Below are 14548 nucleotides of genomic sequence, written 5' to 3' on the forward strand. Positions count from 1 at the left end.
GGGGGAGCCTGGTGGGCTGCTGTCTATGGGTTGCACAGAGTCGGACACGACTGAAGCAACTCAGCGATAGCGATAGCGAGCGATACAAGGTACTTGAGAAGTCAAACTCAGAGAGACAGAAGTAGAACAGAGGATAGATACTGGGAGATGGAAGATGATGAGTTACTATTCAATGGGTACAGAGTTCCTGTCTGAGTCAATAAAAAGTTCTGGCAATAGACAGTGGAGATGGTTACATAACACCGTGAATGTATTTAATACCACTGAATTCTACACTTAGAAATGGGTTAAATGGTAAATTTTATGTTCACCATCTACATTTCTGTGGTTAATTTTACAATTCAAAAAAACTTGAAGGACTACAAATAACAACAAAAAAGACAGTAAGAGTCTTCACTGTGTAACACGCACTAGCACATTCATTCTACATCTGGAGACAAGTTTGAATGTGCACATTCTCAGAGCAGAGAGAGCTGTGGGCCGTAAGGATAGACCTTTCCTCCTCACCGAAGTCTGGACTTAAGAAGTATCCGGAGACTTTTCAGTGGGTCATTCACCGCACCTTCTGAGGCTGCCCTGTCCCCACAGAATGCTGCATCCTATCCCGTGTCATACACTGTACCAGGGTCTAGGTCAGAGACCCTACGTTGGTTAGAGGTCCTTGGGAAGCTGTCTAAGCATCTACTTCTTGGAAGAGAGCAAAACAGTGCAAACTTCAACTTCAGAACTTCTCAGAAAATCAGTACGCCTACAAAAGTACTGATCAGCCTTTCCACTTGTATTAATATCATGGCGGTACAGCTACAGTGTAAGGGCCACATTTACAACTTTCGTTAAAAACCCTCCTTGTTTGTGGTCTGACTACAGGCCTTGGCCAATTTCCTTCAAGTCCCAGACTTGTGATGCTATGCTTAATACTCTAATTAATTTTAAAGGCCTCTGGAACAAGTGAAAGACACGGGGCTGTAAGAGGATCTGGGATGAGACTAACTCAATATACCATTATGCTCCTCCCAATTCGTTCCACACACAGACACACTGACCTGCATCCTAACAGGATGGGCTCCTTTCTAACCTCTGAGAACACAGAGTAGACTGGATGGCAAGAGGCCTTCCCTGCTCACCGGCTGGGGGGTGGGGGAGAGACTGGAGAGGGAGTGAGGTCTGCCTGTGGGCCTGGCAGGTTTCACGCCTTTACACACTGACAGCACCAAGGAGAAGAAGTTCCTTGACATAATAAATAGAAAAGGAATTATTTAAAGCTTAAATTTAAAAAACAGATACCATTCTACTGCTGTTGTTTCTGATTTTAAAATTCACAAGCAACCTCAGACACTGCCACGTATATACTTCAATGATTACTTTTTAAAATGAGTTTTATTTATATTGTAAAGTAAAAAAAAAATAAACAAGAAAAAAATAAAATGAGTTTTCTTTAGATCTTCAGATGCAAAAAAAAAAAAAAATGAAGATTCCATGTTTTCCCCTTGACCTTCATAAGAAAAGTGGAAATATTAGAAAGGCTAGTCACTCCTTAAAATTGGCCTTAAGTACTTTTCTTGTGATATACATTCAAAATATGTATTTGACATGTTTCTTTCTGAAGGAGTTTTCGTAAGAACCCTTGCTATCTTTAGCACTTTAAAATTAGGAGGAAAAAAAACATATCCTTCTTAATCACATTCATCTACTAATTAGCTAAACTACACGACAGTCACGGGCTTGGCCCAGTTCCATTTTTCTCTATATGCCACCGATCCCATTTTTGGCAGGAAAAAGACCCTGCATTTCTAGAGACAGCACAACTAATTACAACTAGTTTATCTCCCATTACCTTATCAAGCAAATAACCAAAATGAAAATGATACTATGCTAGAAAAAGAACAAAAACACAACGTCCTCAATTTTATTTGCCAGTCATCAGGGCCCACAGCACCACACAGCACAGATGGACCAATGTCTGCCTCCGTGAATTTTAAATTGCCTTTTACAACTTTTCTCTGCTTTTGATGAGCCAGGTTCCACAATATGTCAGCTTGTGAAATTCAAGCAACTGTGTATATATATAAGCTCCTTCATTCAGACTCAGCCATAAACTGCACAAAGCCTGTAAAATCTGCTTAAAAGGAAAATGAAGTTATTCCAAACTGCCACGCACACAGAAACAGCATACACACATGCTTGGGGCTGCCGCGGGAAAGGACGCTAGCCTGTGCTTTTGCAGCTGCAGAACTCCCAGAGCCCATGGGCCTGCAACACCATCCTGATGGGCACAGCACACGCTGCCGTGGCTTTAAGAATGACAGAGGGGACTCTGCCCACATATCGCAGCACCCACGAGAAACAGACAGCTCCCTCCTCTGTTCTCTGCCACAGGACCAGATGCAGTTGAGAAGGACACACACCTGTGCACATCATTTAAAGAACTTCAAGCAACTGTGTGAAGGCCTGTTCCATGATAATGCTGTATGAAAAACTGGATCCCTGAGTTTATAGCCAAAGGGCCCAGAACAGTGCAAGGAGAGGTTTTCTCCAGCCACGTATATGCATTGTAATATGCAACTTCCTAACACCAAGTTTATAATACTTCAGAAAACAACGGTTATAGCACATCAATGACTCTGCTGGCTTTATTTATTCAAAAACAAAAGAGGCAAAAAAATACAGAACTAAAATGTCCAATGTCATCTGAAATAATAGGTTCACCAAAAGGTTGAAAGGTAAACGTGAACTGGGGGGATTAATTGTAATCATTAGAATGAATTGTTTTTCAAAAAATGTATCTCAGGAAAGTGCTGACCAATGGGGTAGGTGGTTATTTAACCTCCTACTTTCAGAGGGAGCCAACAGGTCTCAGAGTCTCCTGGGCAGCAGGAGCCGCTCTGAGAAGGCCCTCTTCCGTCTGCAGCTGACATGGGCCTTTCTAGAAGGACAGATCCTTCCTCAGGCTCCCCTTTTGGCAAGGTTAACCAACCACCCACAAGAATTTTTACTTCCAAGAGGAAGTCCTGTAGATACATATCAATTCACACCCATCGCTAGTCATCACATCTGCATGTGTAACATGGCACACGGCTGGTGACTCTGGAGGACAAAGTGGGGACCCGGGGAGAAGATGGTGCACAAGCGCCCCTACACATCACGCTCCAGAGCACGCAGGTCCTCCAGGAGCTCCTGGGCCACGGTCTGCAGGTGGGGGTTGCGGCTCTTGGCCATAGCCAGGATGCGCTGCAGGGGCAAGGAGCTCCGGAACTCAGAGGCTGACCTGGAGAAGACTTCTGGCTCCAGCACCACAGACTGGACGAGGCGCAGCACGTGGAGACACACCTCTGCGTCGGGATCTGGGGAAGAGGCAATGCTCCGGTTAGAATAAAACCTTCCAAGGGGACCCTGGGCAGAAGCCACCCTCAGGGCCTCCTGGTCTTTGGGAACGATGGATTGGACAGTTTACTGAACTATGAACTGACCCAAAATGGTGTCACTTCTTGACGTAAAAGCTGAGCTCACGAAAGGCACATGAAAACAACATCTTCTACTTAGTAATGTTCCACCTTCGACTATTACAAGCATGTAATTTTAAAATGCTGAACTAAAAATACGAGGGCTTTTCATGTAGTCTGCTATAATTCTGTTCACTTTTACGAGCACTTTCACTCCAAGTTCAGCAAACCCGAGAGACCACATACTGACGAGGCATCGCTCAGGCCACTGAGCTCTGCAAAATCACGGCTGCAACACTCAAGCTGCCTTCCGTTTTCCACGGGAGGCTCCCTGGAGTTACAGAGCTGGCAGCCACGGACCACAGCAGGCACGCAGAAGCAGCTGGACCGAAACAAGAGCCCCAAGCAAGCTGTAACCCTGACCACCACGGATCCCCTTCTCCTCACCATGGCTCTCCAATGGGAATGTTAAACATGCCACGGAGTCATTTCTTCATTAGACTCTGTAATAGGAACCAGACTCAAAATCTGTACCTCTTTCCTAGCACTACACTTTAAAAACCTTTAAGCTGTAAGTGGATTGAAGAGAGTAGACTAAACAAGCGCTCAGTGGGTACTGCCATGGAACACACACACACACACACACACACACATCCCTGCCCCGAGCCCTTCTTTACTGAACAAAAGCACCGAGACACATTAAGACTGCTGTGCTGGGAGGCAGAAACCCCCCGGGGTCCAGACCGTGAAATCCTTCTGTTTGGGGGGGACGGGAAGGAAACTCTCTGGCACAGAAACAACCAAAGACACAAGCAGAGCGGCTGCCACGGGAAGGAGGACAGGATCTCTGTGGAGGCGCCCACTTGGATGGAGGCACAAGAGGGAGCTCCCCCCACTCACCCCACGACCTGCAGTGGCCCAGCAAACACCCAGCAGCCAAGGAGAGCAGTCTACAGCAGGGAGCAAAAGCACGGAAGGGGATCCCTCTGGGACACAGACCAAAGGGAAGGCCCTCAGCTGAGGGTGGAGACTGCTCTGGCCACTCAGTCTGCACCGTCAGCACAGGAAGGAGATGTTCTGAAAGCAGCAGTGCAGAGGTAACCACAGCAACAAACCCCAAGCCCAGCCCAGCCCCGACACCACCACCCCAGCAAAATAGGACCTGTGAACACTTTACCTCATTCTCTCCTGCAGAGGCTGGCATGCAGGCCAAAGTCAGCCCATATTTCCACACAGGCTGTGAGTTAAGGGTGGCTGTTACCTTTTTTAAGGGTTATTTTAAAAGAAAACAAACAGAAGAATAATACACAACAGAAACCACACGTGATTCTCAAAGTTCAAAATAGTTACCAGCTAGCTCACTACAGGAAAAGCCTGCTGACCTCCACTCTACTGCCCTACACACAAGGCCCACCATTCAATCAGAAATTACAGTGACAAAGCAAGGGGAATAAAACTCCACTGAAGTAATAATCAACAGAACCAGACTCAGAGATAACCTAGATGTAGAAACAATTAGAAAAGGAATTTGAAATAAATATGATCAATAGATGGGAAAACACTGTTTTAGGGTTCTTGCAATATACCTGAAGCAGTACGTTATTATTTAAAGATTTTTAATGTTTTAATTTAAAATCAACTCTGATTAATTAACACAATTAGTAATAATTCAGGTCAATTTAGTTCAGTCACTCAGTCATGTTTGACTCTTTGGAATGCCATGGACTGCAGCACGCCAGGCTCCCCTATCACCAACTCCTGGAGCTTGCTCAAACCCATGTCCATTGAGTCGGTGATGCCATCCAACCATCTCATCCTCTGTCCTCCCCTTCTCCTCCTGCCCTCAGTCTTTTCTTTCCCAGCATCAGGGTCTTTTCCAATGAGTCAGTTCTTCTCCTCAGGTGGCCAAAGTATTGGAGCTTCAGCTTAAACATCAGTCCTTCCAATAAATATTGAAGACTGATTTCCTTTAGGATTGACTGGTTTGATCTCCTTGAAGTCCAAGGAACTCTCAAGAGCCTTCTCCAGCACCACAATTCAAAAGCAGCAATTTTTTGGCGTTCAGCCTTCTTTATGTTTCATCTCTCATATTCATACATGACTACTGGAAAAACCATAGCTTTAACTATACAGACCTTTGTCAGCAAAGTAATGTCTCTGCTTTTTAATATGCTGTCTAGATTGGTCATAGCTTTTCGTCCAAGGAGTAAGCGTCTTTTAATTTCATGGCCGCAGTCACCATCTGCAGTGGTTTTGGAGCCCAAGAAAAGTCTGTCATTGTTTCCCCATCTATTTGCCATGAAGTGATAGGATCAATGCCATGATCTTCATTTTTTGAATGTTGAGTTTTAAGCCAGCTTTTTCACTCTCCTCTTTCACTTCCATCAAGAGGATCTTTAGTTCCTCTTTGCTTTCTGCCATAAGGGTGGTGTCATCTACATATCTGAAGTTATTGATATTTCTCCCAGCAATCTTGATTCCAGCTTGTGCTTCATCGAGCCTGGCATTTCGCATGACATAATCTTAATTAAAGACTGTATTATAAACCCTAGGGCAAATGCTAAAAAAAAAAAAACAACTTTAAAATGTAAATGATAAGCGAACAGTGCAGATAGAATACTAAATACTCAATCCAACAGCAGACAAAAAAGAGGGAAAAGAAACAACTACAAGTATTTCTGTATTTCTATATAAATTAGCTGAAAACTGTATAAATACATTGATTAAAAGATAGAAAATACACAGGATGAATTATGAGATTGGGACTGACATATTTTGTTGTTGTTCAGTCGCTCAATCATCTCTGACTCTGTATAAAACCGATAACTAATGAGAACCTACAGCACAGGGAACTCTACTCAGTGCTCTGTGGTGACCTAAATGGAAAGGAAATCTAAAAAAGGTGGATATATGCAGATGAATAAATGATTTACTATGCTGCACAGCAGAAACTAAACATTGTAAAGCACCTATACTCCAATAAAAGATTTTTAAAAGATATAAAATGCATAAAACATCAAGACTCAATTATACATTGTCTACAAGGCACCTAAAATAAAGACACAGGTTAAAAATGAAAGAATATTAAAAAAACATGCCAGGCAAACACTAATTAAAAGAAATCTGCAAAGCCTGTATTATCAGACAATGTAGACTTCAGAACAAAAAATATTACCATGTGCTTAGGAGGGTCATTGTATAATTATAAAGAGGTCAGTGGACCAAAAAGACACAGCAGACTTAATTAGATATGTATCTAACAACAGAGTTTCAAGAGAAACAATGCAAAATATCATAGATGCTGTTGCTGTTATTCAGTTGCTAAGTTGTATCTGACTCTTTGCCACTCCATGAACCACTGCACGCCAGGCCTCTCTGTCCTTCATCATCTCCCTGAGTTTGCTCAAACTCATGTTCATTGAGTCAGTGATGCCATCCAACCATCTCATCTTCTGTCGTCCCCTTCTCCTCCTGCCCTCAGTATTTCCCAGCATCAGGATATTTTCTAATAAGTCAGCTCTTCACATCAGGTGGCCAAAGTATTGGAGCTTCAGCATCAGTCCTTCCAATGAATATTCAGGGTTTATTTCCTTTAGGATTGACTGGTTTGATCTCCTTGCAGTCCGAGGGACTCTCAAGAGTCTTCTCCAGCACCATTGTTTGAAAGCATCAATTCTTCGGCGCTCAGCCTTCTTTATGGTCCAACTCTCACATCCATACATGACTACTGGAAAAACCATAGCTTTGACTATATGGACCTTTGCCGGCCAAGTGATATCTCTGCTTTTGAATACACTGTCCAGGTTTGTCATAGCTTTTCTTCCAAGCAGCAAGCGCCTTTTAATGTCATGGCTGCAATCACCATCTGCAGTGATTTTGGAGCCCAAGAAAATAAAGGGCTGTTCATTTTCACTGTTTCCATTGTTTCCCTATCTATTTGCCATGAAGTGATGGGACGAGATGCCATGATCTTTGCTTTTTGAATGCTGAGTTTTAAGCCAGTTGTTTTCACTCTCATCTTCATCAAGAGGCTCTTTAGTCCCTCTTTCCTTTCTGCCATTAAAGTGGCATATTAGATATGATAGATAACTAATTATAAATTAATTCACAATAAGAGTTGGAAATTTAATACTTTTATTTCCATTACTGATTTTAAAAAAGGAAGAAAGAAAATCAGTGAAGATACAGAATCCCTGAATAACAGTATCAACCAATTTGACCAAATACACATTCAAAAGAATTCAAAATATGTTCTGTGATCACAAAAAATTAAGTTAGAAATACAGAAATACATAATAAATAACAGAAAATGTGTGAAAAAAATCTCCAAATATTATTCAGAATTTTTTTCTAAATAATCTGTGGATCAATAAGAAGTCATAAGGAAAACTAGGAATTACTGTGATTGAAATGAAAATAAACCACATTATCATAATTTGTAGACAGAGTTAAATCACTGTTTATCAGGGGAAATTATAGCACTGAATGCTTATGTTGGATGAGAACAAAGGTCTCACATTAATTTCCTTACCTTTCACCTTAAAAAAAAAGTGGAGGGGGGGGGACTTCCCCGGTGGTCCTGTGGTTAAGAATCTGCCTGCCAGTGCAGGGAACATAGACAGCTTCAGTCCCTGCTCTGGGAAGAATCCACATGCCACGGGGCAACTAAGCCTGTGCATTGCGACTACTGAGCCCGCAGGCTGCCAGCTAACAAAGCCCAAGCTCTAGAGCCCGTGCTGCCCAACGAGAGGAGCCACACAGTGAAGCCCGTGAACCACAGGAAAGAGCAGCCCCTGTTGACTGCAGCTAGAGAAAGCCCACGCGCACCAACAAAGACCCAGTGCAGCCAAAAATAAATACATTTTTAAATAGAAAAGTAAAAAATCAAACCAAAAACAAGCCAAGGGAAAGTAAAAATAAAGAACAGAAATCAAGACAAACGAGGACAAACAAAAAACTAGGGGAAAAAAAAATAACCCCAAAGCTGACCCTGCTAAAAAGATATCTACAAAACTGAAAAAATTCTAGCCAGGCCAAACAAGGAAAGGAGGGGGAAGAAGAGACAGACACAGATTACAAGCGCTGGGAATGAAAGCGACTTCACTACAGAACCTACAGATACTAAAGAAATAATAAGGGAATATGGGCTTCCCTGGTGGCTCAGACAGTAAAGAATCTGCCTGCAATGCAGGAGACCCAGGTTCAACCCCTGGGTTGAGAAGATTCCCCTGGAGAAAAGAATGGCTATCCTCTCCAGTATTCCTGCTTGGAGAATTCCATGAGAGGAGCCTGGTAGGCTACCGTTCATGGGGTTGCAAAGAGTCGGACACAACTGAAGTGACTTAGCAGCAGCAGCAACAAAAGGTCTGACCACAGAATCCTGTTAAATCACAAGAATAGTTAAAATACAACTTGATTTTTAATCGCTCTCCATGACACTCTAATCTGCTGAATGAAACAAAACCAACAGAAGGAAACTGGTGTCTCCATCAGTGTGGCTGCATGCAGCACGCGAGGGTGGGGGCCAGCAGCTGTCAGAGGGAACTGCCAGCTCTCCCTCCAGGGCAGGCCTGGCCACACGGCCAGCCCAAGGCGTCTCCAGAGCACGCAGAGCAGGAGAGGAGCCGTTCTGCCGAGCGCCAGAGCTCTCACACCAGAGGCTGCTCTCCACCGAGCGGTCACCTGTGAGGGCCACCGCACCAACAGACATGCCACCACTGCTCAGCAGCGTCCAGAACGCCTCCTGCAGCTGCCTTCAGAGCCAGTCTGGGAGCCATTCCCAAATACCAGGGTCACTGTCTGAGACACATCAGGATGCTAACACCTGGCGTGTACCGAGTCGGGCTGCTGACCACCTAGCCGCAGGCTCCCCTCTGAGCCCCTCAGCCAGGTAGGCCGGCAGGCTCTCCGACTGCTGCTCAGCTTACTCACATTATCTGGCTACTCGGTCTTCACAGGAGCTGGAGGACACTGCACTCTCTGGGTTCTCCTCCCCTTCGTCCTGCCTCATCATGGTCCCTCTCTCTCCCTGCTTCCTCCTCCTCCTTTTCCTCCTGCACTGAAAACGCTGGTGCGGCACAGGCCCAGCCTCAGACCCTCTCACTCCCTGGATGGTGTCCATGGCTGCAGCCGCACAAGCGTCCTCTACCATGACTGCTCACAGGGTGGCCTCCAGCCCCAGCCTCTGCGTGACTCAACTCACAAATCCAACTGTGCCCTTCACATCTCCCTTTGAACATGGAACAGGCCTCCCAAATTTAACATGAGAAGAATTACTGTTTCTCTCAAGTCCCCCCAACAGCACCACCAGGGACAAGATTGTTGTTCAGTCACTCAGTCATGTCTGACTCTTTGTGACCCCATGGACTGTTGAGTCCAACTATCTGTGACTCCATGGACTGTAGCCTATCAGGCTCCTCTGTCCATGGGATTTCCCAGGCAAGAATACTGGAATGGGTTGCCATTTCCTTCTCTAGGGAATCTTCCCAACCCAGGGATCAAACCCACATTTCCTGCATTGCAGGTGGATTCTTTACCACTGAGCCACCAGGAAAGCCCAGGGACCAACTACTCAGCCCCAAACCTAAGCATCAACCTGGTTTCCCCTCCCTCATATTCCCGTCCCTTCAAAATGGATCTTGAATCCAGGCACGTCAATCACTGTTACCACTCCTGCCGTCCCCAGACTACCACAACCTTCTCACCCACACCCCGCGCCTGCCCCGTTTCCCTCGCAGCAGCCAGATGGAGCCTGGAGAAGGCCCTTCAGCCCAGGGCCATCCCTGCTCTGCCTGCACAGGCCACTCCAGCCCAACGGGTTCCCTGAACTCCTCTCCTGACACTCCCCCATGCCTCTCTACCACACTGGCTGCTTCACCCCCACATCCTCACAGCCCAGGGCCACTGCACAGCCTTCCCGCACCACCCCTCATCACAGAGCTCTGATGGCTCTTCCTCCGCCTCACTCAGGTCTCCACTGCCCACAAAGAAGACCCACTTGGCCCGGGAGCCCTCTCACTACCCAGTCTTTACTAGAAGATTTCCACCACTCTGCTGGTCGTCAGGTCTCCCGGACTGAACGTAAGCTCCACGAGGGAAGAGCTTGGCCTGGTCACTTCTGAACCTCCAGTTCCCAGGGCAGGACTGGCGCTCAGGGACACCTGTAAGACAGGCGCTGCTCGAGCGCTCCTGGCTGGAGGGCACCTGCCCATGGTGCCTGCCACCCTGGGGGCAGAGGAAGCCCCTCCCAACTCAGCAGTGAGGTCTGCAGAGGAGATGCCAAGCGCAGCAGTGTACTTTGTGGGAGACAAAATAAATACAGCCTCCAGTCTCTACTCTCTTACCTAGTTGGGGATTTTTTTTCAGTAAAGTAGTTGCAGGCCATTAACAAGTAAAAGATGAGAAAGTACAAACACAAGTCTGTTGGTAATATTCGCCATGACACCCTGAGGAAGGAATGATCAGTCTGGGGGTGGGACATCTGGAAAGGTTCCCTAGAGAATGCTTTCAAGTTGGATTTTGAAGATCTGGGAACATAAAGCATCTAATCATTTATCCTATTTCTCATTTTTTCTTTCCAAAATCCAAAAACATGTTATAATGTCAACCTTTACCAATTATAGGATGTGAGGATCTTGGCTTCTTCCATCAGCTCATCTGCTTCTGGATTGCCCTCCAGCAGACTCTGCACTGCCCTCTTTCCAAATCACTTCTCAACTTTCTCCATATTCTTAACACAATACTTCGGACAACAAATCACACACAGAGGGAAGTGGGAAAAGGTCACCTGGCCCAGCTAGGAACCTGCTCCTTTTCTAAAACACACTCGCACAGCAGATGGGTCAGCTCTGACACACACGCAGAGCCTGACTCACACCCAAATTAGTCCCACTTCAACACTCGTCAAAACACATTAAAATAAGCAGATGTCAGTAACCGTAACAGAAGTATGGCCGGAAAACACAGAATTCTCAGAATGGTGTATCATCTCTTAAATGAAGGCAACACACAATTTTCACATCTCAAATTAAATGTAGGTTTAAACGATAATGACAGCATGGCCCAGGAGAGAACACATAGGCTCAGGAGGGGAGTGTGGAGTCAGAGGGCCAGGATGTGACCAACACACAGGGTACCTTTCTAACTGCCCGGCCTTGGCCAGGAAGGACTTCTCACTCTCTCTGAGTCTCCGCCCCAGGACACACGCCCATCTCAGAGGGTTTGAGAGGCATGTGAGATAACACATATAATAAGCCCACGCTGGGTGGAGCAGGAGCCCCATAAGCGTGGCTGCTAGACTCTGACTGGCTGCCGTGCTGCCTCCAGCTGTGACGATTATCACACAACTACAGCCTGTCAGGATTCAGGCATCTTACCTAAAGGAGCTTCCAAGGGTTACCTTTCGGGTTATTTTTCTGGGAAGTTTAGCTTATGGATGGTCCATCTGAAGCAAGAGGGTTTGTGCCAGCAGCGGTGTCTGTTTCCGGAGATGATGCGGCGTGGGGGAAGCAGTGGCTGGGATGAGAAGACGAGGCTGGGGGCTGGACGCACAGATGGCCTGCTCCCAAGCGCTTCCTGAGGAGGCGCGCAGCCACACCACACACCCAAGGGAAATACAAAGCTACCAAATTCACTTCTGCTGTCATTTTCTTTGTTGAAATTGTGCCCTCACACAAAGAAGAAAAAATACTAAAAGAGAAAAAAAAAAAAGTAAAGGGCAGCAGTGACCCGTAGGATAACACCAAACTTGTTGTTAAGAGTCCTGGAAGGAGAGGGGTTGGAAGACATGAACACACTGTGAAGCTACAACAGCCCCAAACATCCAAATGTGAGGTAAACCACAAACCTAGAGAGCTGCACCAAGGCTTGTCTTGTCTGATGCACCACGATGTCTGAACACCAGTGACAAAGAGAGACTCACAGAAGGGAAAAGAGGAAAAACCACCTGAGGCAGAGGAAAGGTAAGAAGGACAGCAGACTCCTGGTGAGAACACGTGAGGGCCAGAGGGTAGGGGCAATGTCTTTAAAGTAATGAAACTTGGAAGCCCATACCCAACAAAGTATCCTCTGAAAATCGTGGCAAATAAACACTTTGTAAGACAAACAGAAATGGAGAGAATTCTACCCCAGGCAAGCCTGCGCCCCAAGAAACGGTAGAAGTCCTTTAGGCAGGAGAACGCTACAGGTGGAAACCAGGATCCATACAAAGGAATGGGAGCACCAGCAGTGGGAATCACGCGCGCTTTTCTTCCCATCTTTTCAATCTCTTTACAAGGGAGCTGATTAAATCAAAAATAATAAAAATGTATTTCTAGGTTTTCAACACACATATGACAATTTTAAGAGAATGGAAGGGGGAAAAGAAGTATACTGTTAACACTACACGTGAGCAGTTGGAAGGTGGACTGTGATAAGTATATATCTTATGCACCAAAGTAACCACTATAAGAAATACTTTTTAAAAAGAAAAGTAGCTAATAAACCAGTAATGGAGATAAAATGGAATCAAACAAAACTACTAAATTCATCAAAAAAAAAGGGTGAAAACGAACAAAGACCAGATATGACAAGTAGAAAGCAAACAGCAAAATGACACTTAGACCCAAAGAAATTAATAAATCAAATAAATTATCTAAACATTACAATTAAAAAGCAGAGATTTTTCTAATTAATTAAAAAAATTCAAGGCCCAACTATATGCTGTTTACAAGAAATCCACATTAAATATAAAGAAACAGTCAGGTAAAGGAATGGAAATACATTTTTTTAAAATTTTATATACATACAAATGTGTTTTATACATGTATGTTTTGCATATGTATTAAAATATACTAATACTAATCCCTGATGGCTCAGACAGTAAAGAACCCACCTGCAATGCAGGAGACCCAGGTTTGATCCCCGAGTTGGGAAGAGTCCCCGGAGAAGGGCATGGCAATCCACTCCAGTATTCTTGCTTGGAGAATTCCATAGACACACCATGGGGTCTCTAAGAGTCGGATACGACTGAATGACTCTCCATCAGTTAATACTAATCAAAAGAAAGATGCAGGGACTATACTAACCTCAAGTAAAGTAGCGTTCAGAGGAAGGACTATTACCAGGGATAAGGAAGGACATTTTGAAATGATTAAAAGAAAACTCTATCTATTAACAGGACATAACCATCACAAATGTTTACATACTGAATAAGAGAGCTTCAAAACACATGAAGTGAAAACAGACAGAACGGAAAGGAAAAATAAATCCACAGTGATGGTCAAAGATTTCAATATTCTTCTCTTGATAACTGATAGAAAAATTAAAAATCAGTAAGGATATAGAAGAGTAAACAACATATCAACCAACCTGAAAGTTGCTGCTGTTGTTACTAACGTTTATAGAACACACCACCCAAAAACAGTAATATATGCAATCTTTTTCAAGTGTGGTGGAACATTCACAAGACAGACCACATCTGGCACTAAAAGACAAGTCTCAATAAATAAAAAAGGACTGGAATCAGACATGTATGTTCTCTTACCACAGCAGAATTAAATTGCAAATCTATACCAGAAACACATCTAAAAATCCCCAAATATTTGGAAATGTCAACTTAGCTTAGAACAGGCACCATACGGCAAACATACTGAACAGTGTCGTGTGGCGTTACAACCCCCAGCGTCAGACACACCTGGCCTGCTACACCTCATCCTGCGCTCTGTCAGTCAGGCCTAACAGACTTCTGTGTATATTCAAAACTACAGGTGCCTTAGCTTTCTCTTCACTGCAGATTACCCAGGGTCCTCAGGAGGCCACCAGACAGCACTGCAGACCCCAGAAGGCCCACGAGGTCCCGCAGGCCACACCCCTTCCCTTCACTGCTTCTCCCTCCTATGGGCTCCCCCCTCCCACCCTGCCCCACAGCTCCCGGGGTGCACCCTCCACCTCCACCCCAGTCCTCCCACACAGCTTCGTCCCACAGCTCTCCAGGTCTGCCTTCCCGAGGAGTCCAGGACATCTGGACGCTGGTCTAAGGGCCCTACTCAGAGTCTGGAAAGACCCCTGGCGCAGCTCTCCTGCCCCTCCTAGGACAAGTCTCCTGGCTACTGCCCAGCAGAGAAAGCACA

The 14548-nt window shown here is 45.1% G+C and overlaps 1 protein-coding gene across 4 annotated transcripts in view; it reads right to left on the reverse strand.

Moving 5' to 3' along the window:
• Positions 1-2602: 2602 nt before the first annotated feature.
• Positions 2603-14548, reverse strand: part of LOC102414350 (heat shock transcription factor 2 binding protein) — an 84881-nt gene continuing 72935 nt past the window's right edge. For all 4 annotated transcript variants that reach the window (XM_006060763.4, XM_006060765.4, XM_044947509.2 and 1 more), the window contains one exon: positions 2603-3341. In XM_006060763.4, coding sequence (XP_006060825.1) covers positions 3133-3341 — 209 coding nt within the window. In that variant the 3' untranslated portion in view covers positions 2603-3132. The remainder of the gene's footprint in view (positions 3342-14548) is intronic.

The sequence above is a fragment of the Bubalus bubalis genome, chromosome 1 (genome assembly GCF_019923935.1).
Source record: "Bubalus bubalis isolate 160015118507 breed Murrah chromosome 1, NDDB_SH_1, whole genome shotgun sequence".
In the NCBI taxonomy this organism is placed as follows: domain Eukaryota; kingdom Metazoa; phylum Chordata; class Mammalia; order Artiodactyla; family Bovidae; genus Bubalus; species Bubalus bubalis.